This window comes from Myotis myotis, unplaced genomic scaffold (assembly GCF_014108235.1).
Source record: "Myotis myotis isolate mMyoMyo1 unplaced genomic scaffold, mMyoMyo1.p scaffold_m19_p_9, whole genome shotgun sequence".
Lineage (NCBI taxonomy): Eukaryota > Metazoa > Chordata > Mammalia > Chiroptera > Vespertilionidae > Myotis > Myotis myotis.
The window spans coordinates 22,373,881-22,399,733 of NW_023416401.1; the positions used below are offsets into that span (position 1 = coordinate 22,373,881).

Below are 25,853 nucleotides of genomic sequence, written 5' to 3' on the forward strand. Positions count from 1 at the left end.
CTTCTTAGTGCCTTACATCTGGCCCACGACTCATGGACGTCACCTGCCTCACCTGGTGTGTGTGCGTGTTTACAAACGCTGCTATATATGGAGAAAAGGGCCCAGAGCCACTGAGGTGTGCCCAGATGGACACAGACCCGTTTCTTAGTTCCCGTTGGGTCTGGCCATTTAGGCAGGGACAAAATCCCGCAGCTCTCCACTCTGCCCATCACCGTGAAAACCACCTGGAGCTGCTCTCTTCACCCAACAGTGGTCACAAAAGGGGATGGGGGTACGTCTGGCTTGACTTGTCCTTAGTAAACACTTGGCACAATCCTTTAAAAAACCATCCCTACAATTTCATCCACCAGGGTTGATGTCAAATTCATAAAGCTGTGGTGAGCTGAATTGCCCATCTTCCTTTCCTGAGAATGGTGGCACTTCCTCCCACACCTCAGCCCTCACTCACGACGGCTCAGAGGCCGACACCAGCTCCATCCGTGGCCCTTGCTCCCTGCGGAATCCACACTGGTCGAAGAGACTTGAGTGCAATCCATTCAATGTTTGGTGTGGAGTCAGGAGAGGGTAACGTCTAGCAGATTTCTTGGCCCCTGGATTGGTCATTCCCCCAACCAGACTCTGAGGTGCCTGACAGGGTGGTGTCTGCTCTGTCTCCCTGAGATAGCAAGAGAGACGTAGAGTCCTCGGGGCCGTGTCCAAGGGCTCAGTGCCTTTGGGAGGCCATGGGCTGGGCCTGATGGTGGGCCTGCTGCCCTCAGTTACAGGAGTGAGACAGGAAAAGATGGGAACTCACTTTTTCCTGCATAGACTTGGTCCCAGCTGCTCTTTCCTGTCTTCCTTTGAACTCTGCTTCCAGGATGTGGCTGCCTGGGCCTTGGGCTCCAAGCCACTGCTTCCTTGGGATTCCTGGTCCTGCTTCAGGGAATGACTCACACCGGCTGGAAGTTACGCTCTGCCTTCAGAGAGGACCCACTGTCAGGGAGGCTCCTTCCTCATCATTTGTAACTTGCCCCTCTCTTAACCCAGAAGATTTCTCCCCCTGCCCCTTCCCCAGGCCCTTCTAGCTGAGCAGCTACCCTGACCCCCTAAACCTTCTTTTCCACCTTCTGGACGCTGCCTCTCACATGGCCCCTTGGACCTGGGCTGGTGCGACCAGACACCGAGATCATCCTTAGGCCTGCACAGCAGGATGGGAAGGAAATATCTTCTCCTGGGGTCCCTGCTCCTCTGTTTCGGGGCTGGCAGCTGTAGGCCTGGGGCAGCGTGGCCCGAACAGCCCCTCTCCCCTTGCTCATCACTCCATGGCTATTTTACGAAGCTGCACCTTAGAGGGGCAGCCAGGCCCAGGGCTCAGGCTAGCTGCCCATCCTGACTCCCCTACTGGTCAGTTTATGGCTCTGAAACCTGTTTTCCTGAGTCCCCAAATTCCAGCCCCGCCATTTACCAGCTGGGTGATTGGGGAAGTTATTTAGCCTCTCTGGGCCTCAGTTCTCTCATCTGTAAAATGGGGATAACCTCGTAGAGTAATTGTGGAGATGAAGAACATGGCCATGGAGCACTGAGAACAAGCCCCACTCGAGGAAGTGCCTAGTAAATGTGTTACTACATTGAGTAAGGTTACCAAAGAAAATGTCTGCATGCAAGAGCTTAAATTCCTGATAAAATATTTTGAGTAAAATTGGATATACTTATACCAAAAAAAAAAAAAAAAAGTTTATGTAAAATTCAAATATAACTAGGTGTCATTTCTCTTCACCCCCCCCCCCCCCCATTCCTGGCAACTCTACACTGAGGGGGCTTCACAGACCTGGGGCCTCCCTGCTCCCATCCCTTAGTTCAGGGCTCACGTGCAAAGGCCCCTCCTTGGCTGTGTGCAGGGCTGTGGGGACAGAGCCAGCCAGAAAGCCCGATTCTTGCAGTGCTTTGAGTCCAATCCCTTGAGGCTAGGAGCAAGATCTTCCTTCTCCTTAACTTTCTTGCTAGAACATTGATTTGATTATCTTATCTTTCCGGGGGACTGGTAATCCTCACCTCCCAGCTACTCCAAAGGAGCAAAGATATACAAATCAAATATATCAAGCACAATTTTAAGCACCTGGCATTGATCATGTCAATCAACCCCACAACAACCCTATAGGAGGTCCAAGTTATAATGACCCCTGTTCTGAGGAGGAAACTGAGGCTTGTGGAAGGTGGGGACCTTGCTCCTGCCTCCCTCGGGGAAGCCATGTTTCTTCCCAGGTTTCCACTGCCCTCTCCCCTCCTCCCCATTCTCCCCTCCCTCTGTCCTCCAGGCCTGGGCTAGGACTGAGCCACAGTGCAGACAACGGGACCAACCACTTCAGTCACCATCATGCTCAGGTCTTCATTCCCAAACTGATCTTACGAACACCCTCCTTGTAGGAGCCGGGACCTAATTTCTCCCTTTCCCTCCTTTCCTATCTTATCCCACAGATACTGGGCCCAGCTTGGAAAATGAGGCCTATGAGCTGCACAAGCTGTGTCCTGAGGACCTGCCCTCGTGCTTCTGCGCCTGAGACTGGGTCCTGAGAAGCCAGGTGCCAGCCTCTGGGCTGGGTGAGTCCTCCACTGCTGACCTGAGAAAGATCCTTCAGTGACTTGCAGACCAGACAAATGAACAGTAATTCTTGCAAGAAACCATTTTAAGAAACTTGGTGCAGATGAACCAGCATAAAGTTTTCCAGGGGGTGTGATCTGACTGTTCCGCTTTTCCCAGCCTCAACTTCTCTGAGTGCACTCCGGCTGGATCTGGTTTCTGAGGCTGAGGGGTCCCAGACTATCATAAAAGCTAGTGTTCCAGCCTTGGCTGTGGGACTAAGGGGTCTAGCCCCAGCTCTGTGCTCCGTGACCGATGAGGTAGCTTTGCAGCCTTCTGTTGGCTCTCATTAGGCTAACAGATCGATGCCCGAGTCTCTACCCAGCAACCAAGATAGCAGGAGGACAAAGGAGGTCACTTACGGCAAACACACATAAAACACTAAACACTGCCCCAGTGTACTGTACTGGGGGCTACCTGTACTCCTCTGCCCTTGGCCAACAAAGCCTCTACTGGGGCAGACTTTGAGGTCACAAATGAAACCTTCCCTACTTATTCTGCATAAATCATCCCTCACCCTGGCCAGGTGGCTCAGTCAGTTGGAGCTTTGTCCCGTACACCAAAAGGTTGTGGGTTTGATCCCTGGTTGGGGCATGTACGGGAGGCAACTGATTGATGTTTCCTTCTCTCTTTCTTTCTCTCTCTAAAATCAATAAACGTATCTCTGGGTGAGGATTAAAAGAAGAATTATTCCTCTACCCAGAGCTCTCCAAGTCTCAACTAAAGATCTACAAAGACTATAGTAAATCCTTACTTTAAAAATGGTAGGAGGACTGTAAAGCCTTATAAAACAACTAGAGGCCCAGTGCATGAGATTCGTGCACTCGGGGAGGGGGCCCTGCACCCTCTCACAGTCCAGGAGCCCTCGGGGGATGTTCCCACAGGGAGTGGGCCTAAGCCGTCAGTCGGACATCCTTAGCGCTGCTGCGGAGGCGGAAGAGGCTCCTGCCACCACTGCTGCACTCGCCAGCTGTGAACCTGGCTTCTGGCTGAGTGGCGCTCCCGCTGTGGGAGCACACTGACCACCAGTGGGCAGCTCCTGTGTTGAGCGTCTGTCCCCTGGTGGTCAGTGCACGTCATAGCGACCTGTTGTTCCACTGTTTGGTTGATTTGCATATTACCCTTTTATTATATAGGACTAGAGGCTCGGTGCACAAACATTTGTGCACTCGAGGTGGGGGGGGGGTGTCCCTCATCCCGGCCTGTGCCCTCTTGCAGTCTGGGACCCCTCGGTGGATGACCACCTGCTGGCTTAGGCCTGCTCCCTGGGGGATTGGGCCTAAGATGGCAATCAGACATCACTCTGGCAGCCTGGCAGCCCTCGGGGGATGTCCACTTGCCAGCGGGGAGCAGGCCTAAGCTGCAATCAGACATCCTTAGCGCTGCTGAGGAGGCAGGAGAGGCTCCCACCACCACCGCTGTAGTGGCAGCCATCAGCATGGCTTGTGGCTCAGCAGAGCTCCCCATGTGAGAGCACCCTGACCACCAGAGGGCAGCTCCTGCATCGAGTGTCTGCCCCCTGGTGGTCAGTGTGTGTCATAGTGACCAGTCATTCCTAGTCTTTCTGTTTTTAGGGTCAGTTTGCATATTACCCTTTTACTATATAGGATAGAGGCCTGGTGCACAGGTGGGGGCCAGCTGGTTTGCCTTGAAGGGTGTCCCGGATCAGGGTGGAGGTCCCACTTGGGTGCTTGACCAGCCTGGGTGAGGGGCTGATGGCTGTTTGCAGCTGGTCACACCCCCTTCAGGGTGGGGGTCCCCACTGGGGTGCCTCGCCAGCCTGGATGAGGGGCTGATGGCTGTTTTCAGGCTGGCCACACCTCCTTTAGGGTGGGGGTCCCCACTGGGGCGCCTGGACAGTCTGGGTGAGGGGATGAGGGCAGTTTTCAGGCTGGCCAACGACTGAAGCTCCCAGCCTCTCCTTTTTTTTTTTTTTATTCTGGTATTTATTTACCTCCTATAATTGAAACATTGTTGCCGTTACTGGCGCTCCCAGCTCTGAGGCCACTGCCAGCTGAAAGCACGTATCTGGGGTTTGTTTAGCTTCTATAACCGAAACATTTTTGCTTCCAGAGCTCAGAGCCGGGCCAGGGCAGGCAGGGAACCTTGGCTTCTTCCATCACTGGAGCAAGCAAGCCTCATGTTCACTTCAGCTGCGTGACTGCTGGCCGCCATCTTTGTTGGCAGTTAATTTGCATATCACCCTGATTAGCCAATGGGAAGCGTAGAAGAGGTACGGTTAATTGCCCTTTTTGTCTTTTATTAGATAGGATGCCCCACCATCCTCCAGGCTAGTCATCCACCACTTATGGGTACTCAGTGGGGACCCAGCAAGGGAGAGGAAGGTCTTCTCTTTTCTGTCTCACTGAGACGTCAGCATTTCCTGCCAGCCTTGTGGACAATTGCTGACAGACTTTCTGGGGCCTGAGAAGTGATGCTTCTCAAAACGAAGGACTCTGAAATTCTCAATAAGCATAAGAACTTCAGCTACTGAGGCATCCCTAAGTTTTATGGACCTGCTCCAACCCATAGGTCTAGTTGCACCCTTAAGTTCCAGCTGTGCGGTCTGAGGTGGGACTTCGGGAATGGAGCTCAAGAAAGTGCTTCACTGAGGCATTCAGGCCCTGAGTCCCAGAATCTGTGCTGCACCCCCTTCCATGGCATCTCCTTTAACCAGGTGCTCTTGGCAGGTCAAGTCAACCCTCCTGAGTGAATATTTACCGAGCCCGCAACAGGGTGCACCCAGGAAAGACCGAATTCCTGCATGCAGATGATTCCTTCAGAAAGTGCCCAGGCAGCAAGAGACACCCAAGTGCCACTGAAGTCCTCACGTACAAATTTGACTTTTCAACTTTTTTTTTTTTTTAAATCCAGCATCAAGACCACAGACAATTTATTATGTAAGACATGGGGTGAGGAACGATCAAGGGAATTTATGGCTGTGAGTGACATGGGATTTGATGAAAAGGCTCAAGTTGGCTGAAGAGAGTTTAAATTTGGCTTTTGCTCTTGATAACGTCAAAATAAGAAGAAGCACTTATGCCTTACAGAGAAAATAATCCACAAAGTGTCATTTTCATTTTGCAAACAGGGACACAATAGCAGTCAAAATCAGCCTAAACGCCCAGAGAGCTAACATACAGGCTCGGGAAGCGGTAACAGGGGTTTTCGCATGCTGGTGGGTTTCAAAAGCAAATCCATACTGAACCCTGTGACCTACTGGAGGTTCTAAGTGGAACCTGGGGAAGCAGCTTTTCCGTACAAAACAAGGACGATGACGACGACGAAGAGCCCAGGCTCTGCTGGATGTCTATAATACTCATTTGCAGTAAGGCTTTCAAGATACATGAATTTTTATAGCATTTGTATTTTAAGGATTTAGGGCAAATACATTTTTTTCTACTTGATAAAAAGAAAATTAGTACTTAAAAGGTTCAAAAATATATTGATTGAGTGATTTTTTTTTACATAAATAAATTATATTGATTTTCAGGATTTAACAGCTGAAAAAACCCTTTCTGCTTCCACTGGAGGCAAAACTGAACAAAATGTTAGTTAAATAGAAAGAGCAGCATTTCTAAGAAATCTGTTGTCAGCATTACAGACCATCTATGCTACAAAGATGTAATTAAATAGGATCTGTTCAATTACTGGGTTCTTTCTTCTTATACGATCAGTTATAGATTTTCTGATTTATAGCTTTGATTCACAAAACTGGGACTCCACTTTTTGAAAATACATTTGATTCTTTTCGGTCATGATTTAACAGACTTCTTTGAGATGCTCATTTTAACATTTACATAATTTATAATCCCAAATGTATAAAAGACAATGACAAAAGCATCATAAATAAATAATGCAAACTGAAATAGTTATGTCAAACTTTTGGACCTTCTGATAAATTAGCAAAACGGTAACAGAAAAAGTAAAAAATACAGTAAATTGTGACAACAAAAAGTGAAACTGGTACTAGTAACACTTCTGACATTTCCAACGGTCCTGCGCCGCCCTGTGCCCCCGGAGTTCTGAGCCATGAGCTATTATTTCAAGTCTCAGAGTGTGGACTGTCAGGAAAGGGTAAGGTCATTGGAAGGTTTGGAACACAAGGGGGAAGGCCAAAGGAAACGGGCTGAAGTGCTGCTTGGGCAGAAAGAAGGAAAAATAATGTTAATTTGCAACAGTCTTGACTAACTTGATGATTTGGAATCTGGGTCCAACTGTAAAACCGAATAGAGAAAAAAATGGAGAATAAAACTTTTCACAGTCATTTTATAAAAGGTGGCACACATGTTTTGACAACCTCAGATGACTCTGACAAAAGGACCTAGGCAAGTGTTAAAGTGTTGAGTGACTGTTTTCTCGCAAGCTCCAGAAAGAGCCTGATTTTTGGTGGACGAAGCACAAAATAAAAACCCATCAGGCCCAGTGGTGGCGAGCGCAATTCTGGAGAATGAGGGGAGTGGAGTGCTAGTCATGTGCTTGTGAGCAGCTCCACGGAGGGTGAGCCCCTCACCCACCCCCGTCGCCAGCAATAACTCAAGGTGTGTAAAGTGTCCTCATACTGAGAATCATCCTTTAACTTGGGAGAAAGCATACATATATAAAATAATGCCTAGTCAGTACTTCTTCTTGCTGCAGGTGCTGAAAAACCATAAAGGGGGAAGTTAATTTACTACCAATAAGGATTTCGTTTTATAAAGAAATGAATATATGCATTTTCAATCATTAGTTATATATTTCTACCTATACTACTCATTTAGTAATCATGATAAAATAGGGAAATACTTTAACTAAAAAATGTGCACCAGCACTTCCTTTTCCTGTGCTTTTTGGTTCCCCATTACATTCTTTCCCATCCAACACAGCTCACGGAAAAAGAGCTGCTCTGTCTGTCCTTCGGCCCTTTAACGGTTAAGTCCCTAGACAGCCTTCTTATGCCATTTTTCCTCCTCAAATACGTGGGAAACTTGGAAGAGAAGGGGGTAGGGTGTGTCACCAAGTACTGTATTAACTACGATTGCTGGAATGAACAACTGGATAACAGAGGGAGAATTCTGTGCCTCCTAGACTAGGTCGACAACACTTATCTAATGAAGTGGCAAGACCCTGCAGCTATTGACATCTGTTACCATAGTTCTCAGACAGGAAATTAGGTAGGTAAATATTACTTATGGAAACACAGGTTCTTATGAAGGTGAAGGGAGGGAAGTAACAAACCTTTATGGGATAAGAAACTTACAAGTCACATCATTTCTTAAATGAAAAAGTTCTAATTGGTGTCACTGTTGGAGTCTTTGAGGCCCCTGTCCCCGGCCTGTGCCGCATGTTCTCTATCTGAGGGCACAGGTGCCCTGGATTCGGGGCAGTTCTGGTCATTGCCCGGCTCCCTATCCGACCCGGGAGCAGGCTCTGGGTTGGGGTTCGGGTTGTCCCCTTTTGTTTTCTTCTTCTTCCTCTTCTGGCTCTCCAGCCCTGCTATCTCAGAGTGTCTGGCCTGCTGCATGGCTGGCAGAGCCATGCCCACGCCAGGGGAGAGGAACATGGGTGGGTAGATGAGTCCAGGAGACACTCCTGGGATGAGAAACGGGTTAAAAGCCACAGGACTACTCGTAGTTATTGCAGGTTCGGACTGATCGGAATATGGACTAGGACCGGGCTTGTCTTCCGCAGACATGTCTGTTTTTCCGTCACGGCTACTTGGCTTGTCTTCTGCAGTCTGTTCGGTCACTGATGTGCCACTTTTTGTTGTACTTGACAGAGGCGCTGGAGCAGTCGAAGTGCAGGTAGTTGCCATGGGGGCATTGAGGAGGCCCCCGACACCGAACATCTGGGGCATGGTGGCCATTCCCGGCAGCATCATGGGCAGCATGCTCAGGGTGCTCTTGACCTCTTCACCTGTGGGCATCGTGGCGAAGCCGGCCGGGAACCCCACCAGCCCTGTGAGGGGGATGCCCGGCATATTTCTCATGTTCTGAAGTCCTACCAGGTCCATCCCAGCAATCAGTCCATTCATGAACAGTGGCCCCATTCCAGAGGGTGAGTCCGCCGCAATGGCGGGAGCTTTCAGAAGCTCACTCCGAGGCCGCCTCCCCCTCCTGCGGGGGCCTGCATCGCGAAGAACAGGCTCGGTCAGGGTGTGATTGAACTTGTTTTCTGGGAGAAACCCCTGAAAAGGGACAAAGAAAGAAGATGCTGAAGGTTACTGAATGACGTGTGATCGATCATCGGTCCCAGCTTGCGAAGGATCCCCGATGGCACAGGCAGCTCTCCTGACTCTGCACCTGAAGACTTTCTCCCTCCGAGGCCAACAGACAGCCTGTTACCACCAAGCAGTGCCATCAACATGCTCACTGTGCAAAAGCAGCATCCACCCTGTGGAGAAGCTGACAGTGCTGGGAGCTAGAGACCAGTAGGAGACGCCCAGGTCTTAGTCAAGACTCCTTTTAAAAAATTTTATTGAAGTATAACTGGCATAACATATTAGTTTTGGTTGTACAATGTAAAAACCATATGGAATACTGAAGGAATTTGCATGTCTTTTTTTTTTTTTTAAATAGGTTTTTATTGGTTCCTGAGAGAGATAAAGGGAGAGGGAGAGAGAGAAAAACACCGATGTGAGAGAGAAACATGGATCAGCTGCCTCCTGCACACCCGCTACTGGGGATGGAACCCACAACCCGGACATGTGCACCAACTGGGAATCGAACCTGCCACCTTTTGGTGCAATGGACTGTGTCATTCTTGTGTAGGGGCCATGCTCATCTTCTCGGAATCGTCCCAAGTGTAGTATATGTGCTACCAAGGTGTGCAGTCAAGACACTTGTGGTTGCGACTCCTTGACAAATGATCCCAACATTTGTCTTCCTCGTGACTCTTCTTTTTAAAAAAATTTTTTAAAATAATTTTTTACAGATTTCAGAGAGGAAGGGAAAAGGAGAGATAGAAACATCAGTGATGAGAGAGAATCATCGATCAGCTGCCTCCTGCATGCCCCCTACTGGGGCTGAAGCCTGCAACCCAGGCATGTGCCCTGACTGGGAATCGAACCATAACCTCCTGGTTCATAGGATGATCCTCGACCACTGAGCCACCCTGGCTGGGCACAGGAAGGTTTTCAATCAGCCAGAGCGGAGTAGGGAACTGAAAGGGAAGTGTTTAATACATTACCCGGCCCACAGGAAGGGACACTAGTAGCTGTGTGTGCCCCACTCCCCTCTGGATCGTGAGCTCCTGGAGGGCAATGACTAACACACCTATGTATTTGCCGAGAAAATGAAAGCATTCTTGACTATCATTGGGGAAATGCATCAGAAAGCAGCGGTATTCTGGTTCCCCTTCAAGGAGACGATCTACTTTCCTCTGTTTAGAGGCACTCTCCAGTGTTCTTACTTAGTGGAGAGCTCCAGAACTCAGCACTCTGCTCCACGTGGACTGAACTGTGACTGTGCCTGGACTTACAGCTATGCCTGCACACAGGTCACTGGCACCACACGTCTGGATGATTTAGCTACAGAGAATCACAGAGGAGGACCTACTGTCTAATGTATCAGTGAGCGGCAGGCAGATGGGGGGAGAAAGCACCCGCCTAGAGTGGGTTTGCTGCAGCCACACGTGCTTCCTGTGACTGTGGCTCAGGCGCTCTGGGGGGAAACGATGCAGTCAGAACCTGCTCCCCCAGCGCAGCAGCTACAGAGAATTATACCAACCACTGCCATTACAATGTAATGGACTCTGCATGTGTTTCAAAAACGGCCAGAATAACCCCATGTGCAGGGAGAAAGGTTTTCCTCACGGAAAGCGCGACATTTCTTCCAGGACTCGTCTGAAATGCCTACACCCTCTCGGTGATGCCTACACCCCGTACTCTTCACAGCTATCATTAGGCTTATCAAGGTGATGCATGTCCACAGCATTAAAGGCCACTTATACTTCTGTTGTTAAGCAGCCTCAGTCTTCTTTGCTCAGAGGAGCACAAGGAACAGCCCTGCCCCTGCGGGATCCTAGGGAGTCATTCATCATCCCTTTCTGAGCGAGTGAGAGGAAGCACCTCTAGCTACTCTGGAGTCTCCTCCTTGTGGTTCCTGTCACAAAGCGGGTGTTCTTGTACAACCTTCTCTCTTAAAAAAGTACTGACTTCAGAGAGGGAGAGGGAGAGAGAGAAACATCAATGATGAGAGAGAACCATTGATCAGCTGCCTCCTGCACATCCCCTACTGGGGATCAAGCCCACAGCCCGGGCATGGACTCTGACTGGGAATGGAACCATGACTTCCATGGTTCATAGGTCAACGCTCAACCACTGAGCCATACCAGCCAGCTACAACCTTCTCTTTGATCACAGCAATGGTAAGGCTAAAAAATGTTCAGATTTGCCCTGGGACGCAGGTCAGTTAGGGCTGGAGTGTGGACACGTGATAGGTTTAAGAACCTCCTGGACTGGGTGGGAGGTAGGAGGGCTCAACAGTGAGGCTTCTCAGCTTGGCCTCTGAATGCTGGAGGAGCCACGCTTTCTATGATGGCTGTACTGCCTTTCCAGGATTCTCAGGCATCTGTGTAAATGCCTTCCCTTCCTGTAAGCCCACTGAAGCTCAGAGGCAGGGACCCAGTTGCACTCCTCAATGGAGTACTCGGAGCAAGAAAGGAGGGACAGGTTTCACCAAGAGATAGTGGACAGACCAGAAAAACATTGTTAGGGCCTGGTGAGTGTGGAGAAAGAAGTCAGAGCAGCTAAGCACATCAAAGGGCTGAGGCTGGTGATCAGAGCAGTTAAGAAATCTCTTTACAAACTTCCCAAGGACACCTCCTCTGAACTTTAATTGAGTTGCTCTGGTGTTTCCATTTGGTTCACTGCCTCTCCTCTCCCTTATCTGCTAAGTCAAATCCTTAGAAAGTCCCACAGATCTTTGTTTAAGGGGCTGTTGTAGAGACAGGGTGTGCTAGTGACACCGGGTCAGGTTCTCCATGAGCTGCGAGAACACACGTGTATGACAAATAGCTGAGATGCAAGGGACACTGGCTGCCAGGTGCTCATGCAGGGGGAGTGGATAAGAGGAGCAGCAGCAGCAGGAGTGCTGACAGTAGGTTAAATAAGTACTTACCCATGTCAGGTACTATGCTTAGTGCTCCATCTGCATTATCGCAATTAATCACAACAACCCCACGGAGTTAGTACTGTTATCTGAGCCATTTTACAGGGCGTTTACAAATTCATAGATACGTGAAAAACGTGCACTTGAATGTTTCCAACTCCCCTAAATAATGTTAATTTTGAAGTCCCACATCTGTTTTCCAAAAAATATGAAAGAAAAACCAGGTCACCATAAGCCAGGCAAAGAGCATTATGATGGTCCTCTCTCAAAAGCTTTGGTTTAGAAGAGCAGAAACCTCTGACACTGTCGTGCGTGGTCCCCCTTCTTCCTTACAAAGTGAGGGAGCAGGGATTTGACGCTGGGGCACAGTTGGTCAGGCCTGGTGGCCCTGAAACACACCACACTGTCTCTTGTCCCCACCCGTGACCAGCACTTGTGATGTGCACGGCTGCTTTGCCCTGGAGCGTGCTGGGCAACGGCTCACTCTGGGCCTGGGGATGCTGGGGGAACAATTCCTCAACTGAGGTAGTAGGACTTGATGGATTGGGGCCAGGCTACAAGCGCCATTTCTCATGAGTCTGTCTTGAGCCCATTAAGGAAAACTGCCTCATTCTGGACTCCACCACAGTCTCAGGTCCCTGTTGGGCACAGCACCTCAGCCCAGGACCCTGGCAGGGTAACCACAGCTCAACCACAAGGCTTTTCCAAGCCCTCTTTCCTACAGCCCACCCACAGCAAGAGCCAGGGAAAGGTGCCGGTGGGTCTCTTTCCTTTGTACCCACAAACGTTCCCCTCCTCGCTCTCCCTATGACTCTCCTGGGGGAAGTCTTTGTGTGGGAAGCAAGCAAACCCAGAGCTCAGTGAATAACGCCCCCCCATCTCATTTTAAAACAATCTGCTATAAAACAGATGTTCTTTAACATACTTGATTTTGAGCTCATCGCGGCAATTAGGACTGGACAGTGCACCTAGGACAGCCTGCATCCTGCAGGACCAGTGGGCTCTCTGGCCCTGCCCACTAAGTTCACGTCGCACTCCTCAGGCACCAAGATGTCTAAAAATATCCCTTCCCTGCCCTTGTTCCGAACCACTGATGCCAAGAGAACGCTGGGGCCTTTCAGAACTGGGAACATGCCAAGAAGGTCCAGGCTGGCCACTCTCTCCCCTTCAGACTGAGAGCAGCTGCAGAATGGCCCCAGGCATGACGAGCACAGTTCTCACCTACAGCAAAGCCAGAGGCGCACTGGCAGAGGAAGTCGGCTCTCACCACTTCCTGTGGGAGGGAGAGTCGCTCCAGCCACCCAGCTGCTGCCCACCCTTGTCAGATGCCCCTCCCAGCAGCTCAGCGACCACACACAGCGGCAAGTCGGGCTTTGGCAGTGCTCCCTCCTGGTAATTATACCCTGGGAGCAAACCTGCTTCCCTTCCAGGGGAGGCCTGGGGAGAGGGCAAGGAGAGCGAGGAAAGGAGAGGCAGCCATGAAGCGGCACTGGGGCAAAGCTGCCTTTGCAGATGATTACAGGGGCCTCCCACCCGAGAAGCACGTTGTCTTCATCAGCACCTGGTAGCACTTATTCCAAAACCTGCAGATTCCAACTCTAAAACTCAATTCCTGGGCGGAGGAAACGTCCCTGCTCCTCCCAGGAAGGTTAGCAGGTTCAGCCCACAAATATCCAGCGAGTGGCAAGAGACCTAACAACTAGATGCAGCATGTGGATCCCAATTTTAAAAATCCCACAAACAAAACAAAACAAAACAAAACAGAAACTAGCTCTAAAAACATTTTTGGGACAAATGAAAAAATCTGAATCTGAACTAGATATTAATACTCACATGCGCAATAATGGGAATAGTTACACAGGAAAACGCTGTTAGGAGATGCATGCTGAAGTATTTTGGGGTGACGTGTCATGTCAATGGCCCAGTGAGAAACAAACAGCAAAACCATACACACATGTATGCATATAACATGAAACAAATGTAACTTACACATATGAAATATGTGAAGTATGTACATGTACACACATACATCTAATGAGCAACCACGGTGTACTGGGCCTTCTGACGCTGAATCCCTGGCCTTACTGCGCACCAGTGAGCCACAGCCCACAGAGCAGCGAGAAGCCCCCGTGGGATGGGAGCCTGTCTCTAGAAGGGTAGGGTCTCCTGGGAGAGAAGAGTGCAGTGCACCAGAGGGCTCCTCCCCAGGAGGAGCATGTGAGAGATGGTGACATGGTTGAGAAATGGGCCCTCCTGGAGCCAAGCAGAGTGTCGACGTCAGAGCCAAGCCGGCCCTGCCCGTGGGAAGGCCGCGAAACCCTGAGGACCAGGTGGACAAGTGCTTCCTGTTCTTGCTGAGCTGCAGGAAAGGGCCTCCGAGGCAGGGACTGAGTTTATTTAACAAAGCAGGGAAAGTGCATCTCTGGTAAGAGGCTGACTTGCAAGAACAGCTTAGAAATGGGTTTTCTGGCAAGGGGTCAGTGTCTGTAGGGAGAGATGAACATTAATTTCCAGAGAACATGAGGGAAATTGTTAGACATGTAGAAAGACATGAGAGGGCCAAGGGGAAACCACATGGTTTTTCTGACAAGTCTCTAAACCAAGAGCTCTGACTTACAACAAAGCAAGAACTGGAGGTCTCTACGGGACAACACTGCTGAGTGCAGAAGGTAGGAGGCAGCGTGAGGGCTGGAGAGAGACAGATGGGGTAAGAACCGAAGCTGAATCAGCCTGCCCAGCACAAGCCAGTCTAAGAGGGCGGGAGGGACATTTTCTGAGGAGAGAACAAGAGAGTTGGAAAAAGGGCCTCTTTTCAACGTGACAAACTTTCTAAGAAGCAGGCCACAGGGACGGGCCAGGCCTCCCTCCCCGAGTGGCTGCAGTGGATGGAGATGAGAGAGCAGTTATGTTTGCCGAGTTGCTGGAGAGAAGAGGAATCATCCAGGTGACAAATCAGTGACAAGCTTGGAGAACATTAAGTAACAGCTTCTTTCTGCACAGAGGAGGAAATGACTAGGGTGGGTGGTCTTTTGGAGCTAAAACAATAAATCACCTCCAGCAATCTCACGAAGAAGGGAATTTGGATCCCAGGACTGCCGCGCTGGCCGAGCACTGAGAGGCACTCAGGAAGGCTGCGAGCGTGGGGACTCCCAGGAAGAGCAGGCCCCCGTGAGGATCTTCAGAGGCTTCCCATTTGAGCAGAATGCACTTTTAGGGGGTTAATAACACATTTAGGAATAATTTTCCCAAGCTCAACGCCTTTTCAGGTTGCAAAGATATTGCCGCCCTCTAGAGGTTATGAATTTTCTATTCCAAATTTGTACTCATCTGTAAACAATAATTAACTCATATTTGTTACACTAGAAGTATTTTGCAGATGTCTTTGAAGTCTCTTCCAGGCTCATGATTCTGTAATAGAAAAAGGGCCGAGCTTGGAGTCAGCTGTTTCTCATTGTCAGTGAGGACGGACTAGGAGGAAATATCTTAAATGGTAGCCAGAAAAGCTTAGCTTAGAAAATTAAAATTCCCAATAATGAAGTTTGTTAAACACTGGGAACAAACTGCTAATGAGTTAAGGTATCTTTTCCCTGAACTCTACAAATGGGGGAAAATATCAAGCTTTGGTAATGGGTTAAATACATAACTAAAAGTTTTGCAGGTAAAGGCTGAAAACAAATGACCACAGCACCTACAGATGTCCTGTGTTGCCCCTTGTCCTCTGGGAACCGCCTGGGAAACCCGCTTCCCTGCGGCGTTCTCTCTCTGAGTCTGCAAGGCCGGGCTCTGCAGGGACAGGCCCCTCTTCCTTACCCTCAGTCCTGGCTCCTTGGGGGCAGCAGAAACCCTCTCTTCCCCACTCAGAGAGTTGACATCTAATTTCCCAGGTTCCTTACAGCGTGGCCTCCTCTGCTTTGGTTTGTCTGAAAAAGTCTAGGAGACAAATGGAAATCAACATTACAGAACATTCTGTCACAGAGTCTGAGGAGGGTGGTGCATGTCAATTGGTTCTGCTATTTTCTCATTAATGGCCCTCTGCAACGGGCACAGCCAGGGCATGTTGAAGGAAAAAGCCACCTGGCCCCCACCTAGGCTCTCTTCTTGAAGCAGCAGCAAGCTGGAAAACAGGCTGTGGGGGGCTAGACTAGAACACCTCGGCTGTCCAGACAGTTTCCCAGGGCACTGCCTAATCCCCAGCCCTTTCCTTGTCAGCACTTTCTCAGCTTCTCTCCACTGCTACCTGCCCAGAAGCTCTGCCTTTCCTTTGAGGGTGTGCATCTGTGAATGCATTCCCTTTCTTTTCCTGTGAGCTCTCTACCTCCGTTTCTTATTAGCTAGATGTACCCAAAACACAGATGGTGGTGGGTAGACGGGCAAATAAGGAAAGAAAAACCAGTAAGACATCTGTGTTCAGTAGCCCTCTGAAAGATTTAGGGCTAAGGCAGTAAGAGGACTTGAGGAAAAGTCCCAAAGCAAGAACTTTATAACTAAGAACAGACACACTCCTATAAAAGGATAATGTACTAACTTGAAAGGAACACACAGAACATTTTCATGAAGTGGCAGTGTTTATGCAACCTAAAGATTTCTCTGTGAACTTATGATACTGTGTGGTAATTCTAGGGGGGAAGGGGCTGAGCGTAGGCTAGCTGTCTTCATATTTTGCATGTCTATTTGGCATAGTGTTCTGACATGGGTTATAACTTTTTCTTGACTTTAAAATGATGTCCTTAGTTGACAGAGATTTCTCCAAAACTTCCTGGTCTCCCTCAGCATACTCCTTATCAAAACAGCACCAAGTAGGCAGGAAGTAAAACAGCAATCCCAGGCAGTACCAAAAGCACTTACTGCTCCAAAGCCAGGGACGTCTAAGGAGTAGTCAGCCTGCTGCCTCAGCCAGTCAAGCAGACTTTTGCTGGGAATGGTCTTATCCGCCTGGCTGCCAGCTGCTGGGGCTGGTTCCGGGGTCGAAGGGGCGGGCGCTGGCCCTTCAGGGTGGGAGGTGCTCAGGGAGGCCTGCCCTGAGTTTTCATGGACTTCCTGGATGAAGGGAAAATAAGTATGTGTGGTTAATCATGCCAGAATGAAAACTAGTTTCTAAAAGGAAAGTGTGCAAGGTATGCTTTGAATCTTTCTGTCCATTTCTACCTGAATATTACCCTGCTGGGTGCTCAAGTAAGAACCATACACACTACTTACCCACACAGACGCCACTGCACATGAGGGGCATTCCCTCCACCTGAATAAGCCTCTCCCTGTCTTGTCTTCTTGGTAAACTTTAATTCCATCCTATCTGCTCCGGTTCAGGGTCACCTCCCCTGTCACCGTCACTGGCAGTCCCTGGCAACACTGGCCACTCCTGTCCAGTTCCCCATAGCACTCTTCGCAGGCTTTCCACGCCTCACTGCAACTTGCTTACCTATTTCTCCCTTTATCGTTCGAATACCTCTTTTACTCATCTCTGTATTCCCAATGCCTATACTTGGGACTGCTGATAAAGTACAATGTCAATGCTAAATAAATGTCTGCTTAATAAATCTAAAAAAATACTCTCAAGGGGAAAATTTCATCAGTCATTCCATTGGAATTTCACCATCATTACAGGGAAACTATGGCTTTGCACCTCTGAAAAATTAGGCAACCATCCCAAAAGCTTGCAGGGTTGGGCAGGGAAAGAACCTGCCACTTCAGCTTCCCAAATGATACAGAAAGTCTAAGAGGAAGACCCATCTCAAACAATATACCTTAGCAATAAGCTGCTTGAGGAATACAGAAAGAAGTCCTTGGCTTGGTCCCCTGATCTGCCACTTACTAGCTGGATAATCTTAGGCTAATTATTTCATATTTGTAAGCTTCAGTTTTCTCATCTATAAAGTGGGAATAGTAATACCACCTTCACAGGGTTGTTGTAAGGATCACATAGGACAATCATGTAAAACCTTGAACACAGTGCCTGGCACATAGTAAGTACTCAACAAATACTGGCTATTATTATTCCTTTTAAAATAAGAAGACATGCTTGGCTGAGTCGCTCAGTTAGTTAGAACATCCTCCTGATACATCCAGGTTGCAGGTTTGGCACATACAATAATCAACCAATGAATGCATAAATAAGTGGAATAACAAATCAATGTTTCTCTCTCCAGCCCCCTTCCCGCCCGCCCCCCTCTCTCTCAAATCAAGAAAGAAAGACGGAAGGAAGGAAGGAAGGAAGGAAGGAAGGAAGGAAAAGGAAAGGAAAGGAAAGGAAAGGAAAGGAAGGAAGGAAGGAAGGAAGGAAGGAAGGAAGGAAGGAAGGAAGGAAAGAATAAAATAAGAAAACATAAATGTGATCCCTGTTTTGGAGCTCAAAAATCAATAAATGGGAAAAACCAAAATATAAAGAGAAGTCAGTGGTCTGACACATTAAACAAAGTCTAAGGGGGTCTCTCTCTTGGCTGCTGAGCGTTTCCTGTTCTTTACAATGATCTCCTTTGAGTTTAGAACGTCTTAGTGTGATCTCAGGGAATCCTCACAGCGACCCTCTGCGGGAGATGCTGTGGCCCCCACTTCACGGAGGAGCAAAGTGAGGTGGTGACGTGCCTAATGCTGACCAGGAAGTCGAGCAGTAGAGCCAGGATCAACCTGCAGAAGTCCTACTCCTGATCCTTCTTCCCACCCCAACTCCTGGAAAGCCACTAACCTGGAACTACTGGCCACAGACTCCACCCTGCTGTCTCGCTTTGCTCATTCATCTCCAGTGGCTCTTTTGAGACACCCGAGGATTTGGATTGTTTCCATTTGAAATGGCAAGACCTCCTGGCTCATTTCTCCAGGATGCCTGCAGATTAAGGGCCCTTGGTGGATTAATACCATCTATTTCTAGAAAAAACTGAGGGTAACTTATAATGAAGACATAGTGAAGGTAAGCAGGACAACTGAAAAAGGGAGAAAAGAGCCACGAACCAAAAAGTTTTGTGCCTGAGGAAGGTTTATTGCTCTGTGTAGAAAGGCCAATGTTTTTAAGGCCCTGTATACCCACCAGGATTCCTGCCTGAAGTGTCTGCTCCTTCAAAAAGATGAGGTCCATCCCTCCTTCAGCATGTTTCCGCCTCCCTCTCCGCCTCCTCGCGGCAGCATCATCTCTTCTGAGGCTCCCGTTGACAATCTGCCCGGTCACTGGGTGGATCAGGCCAGCTTGTAGAATCCCAGACAAGTCCATGCCAAGGGCTCCTTGAAGTGAACTGATAGCCCCAATTTTAGGGGTGCTGGCACTCACTGGGAAAGGGGAGGTGGCTCCTGGGGACCCCTCAGATGTGCAGGAGAGGTCTATTGCTGACTCCCCATGCCAGCCATTGAGGATGATGGGGGGGTGCCCATGGGTGGCAGAGAACTGTTCCAGGTTCCGAGCCTTTGCATCCCGCTCCACCTCAAACTCGTAAGGACGTCTGTGCTTTTGCTCATCCTTTGGGAAAACTGGAGCCAAGAAGCTGTCCTGTGAACACACACATGTGGCTGAATGCCAGCCGTCCCTTCAGACCCGACTTCCTTGGGCTGTGTATGATTTCTAATCATCTTCTAGCTCAAGCCTTCTCAAACTTTAGTACCAGATCACCTGGACAGCTTGTTAAAATGCAGATTCCACTTCAGTGGGCCTAAGAGTCTGCATTTCTAACAGGTTGCCATATGCTGCTAACGCTGCTTGTCCATGACCTACACCTGGAGTTGCAAGATTTTAATTTAGGGAATCTCAACTTCGGCTGTACATCAGGATCAACTGGGAAGTTTAAAAAATACTCCAATACTCAGTACACACACACACACACACACACACACCAATTAAATCAGAACCAGCAGCTCTTCAAGGTTCCCAGTGGATTCCAATGTGCAGTTGAGAGTGAGGGTAAGTGTGCTCATTAGTGTACCTCCAATTAATTGTGACTTTTAAGTTTGAAGTTATAAAAATAAAATAAAACTCATTCCTGCTTTGATTTTCCTAATTTCTATCAGCTGCCACCCTTCCTTAGTCCTCCATGTGTTGAACACACAAATCCATTCATGCCCCTCTTCCTCATATGCCTGCCAATATCCTTGCCTTTCTTTGTATTCACTCTGCCACTGACCTAGTCTAGAACCTCACCTCTTCTGCAGCTCCTCACGTGGTCTCCAGCTGCTGAGGCACCCCTCTTTCCTGACCCCAGCCCCCGTGAGCCTGCACACCACTCCAGCTGACCTGCAAAACCCTGCCTTCATCACGCATTTCCCTGCTCTAAAACTTGTAATGGTGCTTCGCTGCCTACAGGATAAAAATCCAAATTCTTCAATTAACACTAAGGGTTGTACCAACCCTCCCCACCCCCCGCCCCCAAAAACCCTATCCATTTAGTAAACAGGTTGAATGGATGACTCAGCTGAGAAGTGCAAAGTGTCCCCCACTCTCTGTTTCATGGTCAACACCATTCTTGTGGCCTCACCTTCTGGATCTGGGCCACCAACGCTGCACCGTTGCTGAAGCTGTGCTCCGACACTTCAGGCTCCGAGAGGCTGCTTCGAGAACCAGCAGTGCTGGCTAACACAGGGGCGGGCAGGGTGCCCGAGGGCTCATACTGCTGGCTGGGGGGCCACTTCCCGTTCAACACCACGTGGCAGATGTTATCTAGGCGGTTGATTATCACTCGATCCTGTAAAAAAAAGAAAAAGACAAAATCTTTGAGGAATAAGTACCAAGTTACCAAGTTTGAAAAGTCCCCTGAGATCAAGTTTTCTAACCAGAACAAACTGATTAGAAAAGAGTGCTCACTTTATAATCCTTAAAATAAAGTTCATTGTCTGGACAATAAAAATCAAAGCCACAGCTGCTGTAAATATGAAGACAACTTAACACTTTTGTCTTATGGTCTAATTAGTCAAGTGCATATACCTTCAAATGTTCAAATGTTACAATACTAATACCTTTTCCAGATATTAAACCTTTCTCTGAATCTGTTACTCAGAAATACTCTGGAAGGTAAATATAAAGAATTCAGAGCTGAGAATGGCCTGGAGGAAGAGGGGAGGCGCTGGGAGAGACCTTTGGCCACTCCGAGAAGGAGTAGAGGGTTTTCTCCTGCAGCAGCTGCGCGATGGTCGGGGCCCGGGCTTCCTGCAGGTCGTCTCCGATGTCGCCAGTGAGGCCTGACGTCGAGCTCTTGCTCTCCTCTTCAGAGTATTTCCCTGGGTAATCTGGGAAGAAAGGTTAAAAATTTAGATACTTGAGAGATAGGAGTGATCTGAAAGATCAGGATAGCTGATCTCTTTTTAAAATTAGCCCATTCTGTGTTATTTTAAATTGAATATTAATTACCATGCCTTCTATCTCCAGAAGGACCACACAGGTTAAACTGTAAAGGTAGATGTGCTCTAGGGCAACCCATACAAGTCATGAGAAGAGTTGCATCCACACCCCGACAAAAACAACAAGGAAATAGAAGAGAGAGGATGTTTTCCTGTGGACCCAAGAGTGAGAGGAGTGAATGACCACATTCACTAGTGGATAAGAGGAAATCAAACATTATAATCCTTAGATGCATTTGAAGGGACAGTCTATGAAATGCATCACAGCAAAAAGCTGATGTTTTGTTTTTGTTAATCCTCACCCGAGGATATTTTTCCCATTGATTTTTTAGAGAGAATGGAAGAGAGGGGGGAGAGACAGAGAGAGAGAGAAACATCGATTGGTTGCCTCCCACACGTGCCCCGACCCTCTATCCACTGAGCCAAACCGGCTAGGGCCGTGGTCGGCAAACTGCGGCTCGTGAGCCACATGAAGCTCTTTGGCCCCTTGAGTGTGGCTCTTCCACAAAATACCACAAAATACCACGTGCAGGCGCACACATACCGTGCGATTGAAACTTCGTGGCCCATGCGCAGAAGTCGGTATTTTGTGGAAGAGCCACACTCAAGGGGCCAAAGAGCCACATGTGGCTCGCGAGCTGCAATTTGCCGACCACTGGGCTAGGGCAACAGGCTGTTAATGAAAAGGATGAAAAGTCATAAAACCTACTGCAAAGGTAAAACAGACACGATTTGTGTAAAAAATGATGCATAGGAACCTCGGACATTTACAAAGAAATGGAAATTCAACTTATTCTTTCAAGCTTCAGTGGATCTTTAAAGATCCACTTACCAGGAAGGACAGGGAGTGAATTAGAGGGGGTCCTCTCTTCCTGGTGAAATGACAAGGAATGTGTATCCTCTGATAGGTACAGATTTAACTTTAAAAAAAAAATCTTATTTTTCAATTACAGTTAACACTCAATATTTTGTATTAGTTTCAGGTGTACAACATAGTGGTCAGACAATCACATACTTTACAAAGTGGTCCCCCAATATTTGAAGTGCCCACCTGGCACCACACAGAGCTCACTTTTGACTGTACAAGTCTCTTGGGGAACTGGAGAGACCCCTTACCATGAGCAGGGCCTTGTTAGGCCAGGGGATTCAAGGATACACAAGAGAGACGTGGCCCTGGCCCGCAAGGATCGTACAGTTTCATGGGGAAAGAAAGGAAAACAGCAAATAAAAAACCACCACAGCAATAATAAACAAATAACTACAATTATGAACCATGGTGAGTGCTAGAAAGGGAAAGAAACAAGGTGCCATGCTGGCAGGGGAAGGCTGGTGGAGAGGGGATCCCATTGGCGAGAAGATGAGGCAATGGGGAAGGGTGCTCTGGACATGTGGAGGAACTGAGACACGTCCAGGGAAAGGCACAGGGATGAGGCTGGAGGGGCAGACTCCTCTAGGTCATGCTGAGTTTTTAGGCCATGAAAGTAAATGCCACTTTTATTCTAGATCCTACGGGGAGCACCACTGAAAGGTGTTAAGCAGAGGAGATGGATTTAAATTTTCAGGAAAAGCAAAATGATGTGTGAGAGAAAACCCTGGAAAAGGAGCCAGGAGATCTGGGAACTGGCCCAACAGCCGTGCCAAAGACTGCTCCTTCAGCTGTAGAATTCCAGCTAACCCCCCGCCCCACCTAGTCTACATCACACACGTGTGAGGGCCCTTCAGAGGGCTGCAGAAGCACTTTTAGAAGCATCAGTGCAAAGAACTTTCACCCACAAATATGCGCAAGCTTATCAAGTTCACTGCCCCCTTCCACCTCCGCTCAGCAAGGCTGCCACTGCCCCTTCCACCTCCGCTCAGCAAGGCTGCCACTGCCCCTTCCACCTCCGCTCAGCAAGGCTGCCACTGCCCCTTCCACCTCCGCTCAGCAAGGCTGCCACTGCCCCTTCCACCTCCACTCAGCAAGGCTGCCACTGCCCCTTCCACCTCCACTCAGCAAGGCTGCCACTGTCACCAAAGGACATCAATGCCCCGCAGCTCTCCAGTAAACCATACTCGTCTATACCCTGAACTTGTTTGACTGCCTGGGTTTCAAAAAGCAAAGTGGGTTTTATAATTCACACATGGCAGCTGGCCTTTGTGGCCTGGGGTGAGGAGGATGGGCAGGTCAGACTGGCTCCTCTGAGTCAGCTGGGGCCACAAGCCTTATCCTAGCTAGTGTGCCAACTTTAATTTGGGTTCAGAAGATATTCCAAGATAATCACATCACAATAACTAAAACCAAAGGCTGGGAAATCACTGTATCTATATCCCTGTAAGGCATGAGAAATCTCAGGGGCATCTAGATTCTTAATATTTTAAAATTCCTTCTAACTTGAACCCTCATCTAAGATCCCCCTATTTAAAAAAAGATCAAGTATGTCTGTATATTTGTTGAGTTACTTATAATTTTATTTTAATTTCTGCTGAGTTACTAAAATGACTCTGCTGAGTTACTAATGACCCAACATTAAGTCACAGGGTTCAACAATGAATGAATAAACAGTGCTATCTTTCTTCACCTTAATAAAGATCACATTTATTTGTATTTTTGTGGAGTGCCTGAAAAATTCCATCTATATTAAGCTGCAGGTTCCTGAGGTTCCCCGGCTGTTCTGTTCTACTTAGTTTGAAATGCCCTATCTAGTGGAATAGCCAATTATTCCCCTTGATGTCAACCCTAGCATCTAACGGATAAGAAGCACACAGCCTCTGCCCCAATCACATGGCTGATGCGGTAAAGGTGCTATGATCATCTACAACCCTCCTCGCTTTTCTGGAATGACCAGAGTTAAGCTACTGTCTCATTTTCAGACCAAGGCCTGGGGGACCTTCAGTTTTAAACACATGGTGAGTGCTGGTAGACCTGTTTCAGAAGCCGTAAAACTCTTAGCACTCCCCACTTCCTCCTCCACCCCCTCCCTGTCATGTGGGAACTGGCTTATCCAAGATACCACAAAGTCCCACATACTGTACCTTGACTATGGCAGTTTCCATCTCTGTCATAGTCATCTTTACTCTCGAAATCCATGTCTTCTGACTTGAGCTCACTTCCTTCAGGAGGATACGTAGGGAACCCTTTCTTCCCTTCTGCACTTTCTTTCCAAGGTTCTTTTACAAGTTCATGCTTCACTATAAATGGCTCCAATGGAATGGCCGCGAGCTCACCCTCCATTGTGATGTTATTAGTTTTGCTTTTGTACAGGTCTGGGCTATGACCCTTGGGCTTCTCCACTTCAAATTCATCACTCTCCAGGCCGCGTGTCCACCTCTCCAAGTGTTTGCAGTGGCACTGACAGGCCACTTGAGGAAAAGCCCCCTGCAGCCCGGCACTCCGGCTCCCGGCCCCCAGGCGGCCTTTCTGGGCTTCCTCTGCATGGAGGCCTCGGCCCTTCTCTCCTGGAGTACTAGCGGTGGGCTCGCTCAGAGGCAGAACCTCTGGCCTACCCCTCCCGCCTGCTGCTACGTTCAAGTTTTCCTCCTCGTTTTCCTCCTCTTCCTCCTCCTCATCACTGTGGTTCTGATTCAGTATCAAATCAGTTTCTAAACTCTTGTTTTCTAGTAAATCAATTAATTGCTGCTCTGACGACAGGTTTCTTTTGGAGTCACAGACACTAAGGTTACACATATCAACAAACCCACTTTCATTTCCTTGATCCAAGGAAGGGGAAGCCAAGAACGTGGCTTCCAGCTGCCCAACGCTCTCAGGCCTCTGCTTTGCCTCGTTGCAGCAGAGCTCCTTGTCTCTTGCAAGAGACATCAACAAGTGTTCTCCATTTTTAATGTTCATTTGAGCTACTCCTGCTTCCAAACTATCCATAAGAGAGGGGCCTGCAGCTGCTTCTGCCTCGTGGCCATTGGGCCGGCAGTTCGCACCTCTGCTTGCTGAAATGCCAAGGGCATCTGTTCTGGCTTCTGTGTTGGTATGTGGGCTCTCCTGAAAAGAGCCCGGCTCTCGGCTGAGCCCCTTCTTACCATACATCATGCTCTCCAAGGACTCAGGCAGCAGGCTTTCCTCGTGGGTGATGGAGATGACATCCTGAACTTTAGAAATAAAGTTCTCACACGTGATGTCTGATAAGCTGCCCCCAGGTGGACCAAGATGATCATCCCTACCTTCTATTTGTCCTAGATTCTCAGGTTCAGTTTCAAGGGACTCTGAAGTCCTGCTCATTTGTGTGTATGTAGGAGATTCATAGAGTTTGGAGTTGGTCTGGTAAAGGCAATAGAGACTCTCTGGAGCCTGGGTGTCAGGTCTTTTATGCTGGGCGTAGTTTCTGTAGGCGTCCAGGAAGGACAGCTGGGGGTCAGTCATGACGTAATAGTCAGTGCGATTCAGCCCATGTTTGGCGGTGCCGATGAGCAGGTCCCGATCGTGCTTCCCACACTCCCACCACACTGGGAGGTAGAGGCTGGGCCTGCAGAGCTGGAGGCGTTCGTGTAGCTGGGGACACGTTAGCACCTGCTCTCGGACCTTCCGTAATAGTTCAATGCGGTACAGGGTTCTTGCAGCCCGTTCCTCAGTGATGGGTTCAACACAGATGGTGGGATCTGGGGGACCTGGGAAGGTAAACAGAGAGCCCATCACTTCAGGGAGCCCTCGGTTACTTGCTGCCCACCTGAGTCCCTGCTCTTTGGTCTTAAGTTTAACTCCCTAGCACCTCAGCACGGCAGTCTCAGTGTGTGTGTGCCCCTGCCAAAATGAAAAGCTAAAAGAGAACGGGAGGTTTTTTATGAAACAGGACAGACCCAGCGAGGGTCAGAAAAGAGCACAAAAACTTCAGTTCTGGAAGTAAGATTAG

At 48.7% G+C, this 25,853-nt stretch overlaps 1 protein-coding gene and 1 non-coding gene across 3 annotated transcripts in view; both read right to left on the reverse strand.

Annotated features, from left to right (window-relative positions):
- Positions 1-5,964: 5,964 nt before the first annotated feature.
- The window catches only part of CHD6 (chromodomain helicase DNA binding protein 6), a 181,752-nt gene continuing 161,863 nt past the window's right edge, over positions 5,965-25,853 (reverse strand). For both annotated transcript variants that reach the window (XM_036321729.1, XM_036321730.1), the window contains 7 exons: positions 24,028-25,611; positions 20,753-20,904; positions 20,157-20,363; positions 18,725-19,177; positions 16,552-16,743; positions 15,517-15,636; positions 5,965-8,783 (listed from right to left, as the gene is read on the reverse strand). In XM_036321729.1, the coding sequence (XP_036177622.1) occupies positions 7,887-8,783; positions 15,517-15,636; positions 16,552-16,743; positions 18,725-19,177; positions 20,157-20,363; positions 20,753-20,904; positions 24,028-25,611 (3,605 nt within the window). In that variant the 3' untranslated portion in view covers positions 5,965-7,886. The remainder of the gene's footprint in view (positions 8,784-15,516; positions 15,637-16,551; positions 16,744-18,724; positions 19,178-20,156; positions 20,364-20,752; positions 20,905-24,027; positions 25,612-25,853) is intronic.
- Positions 9,320-9,426, reverse strand: LOC118663862. The gene has a single exon (XR_004970166.1). It is a non-coding gene; the product is annotated as a U6 spliceosomal RNA (small nuclear RNA).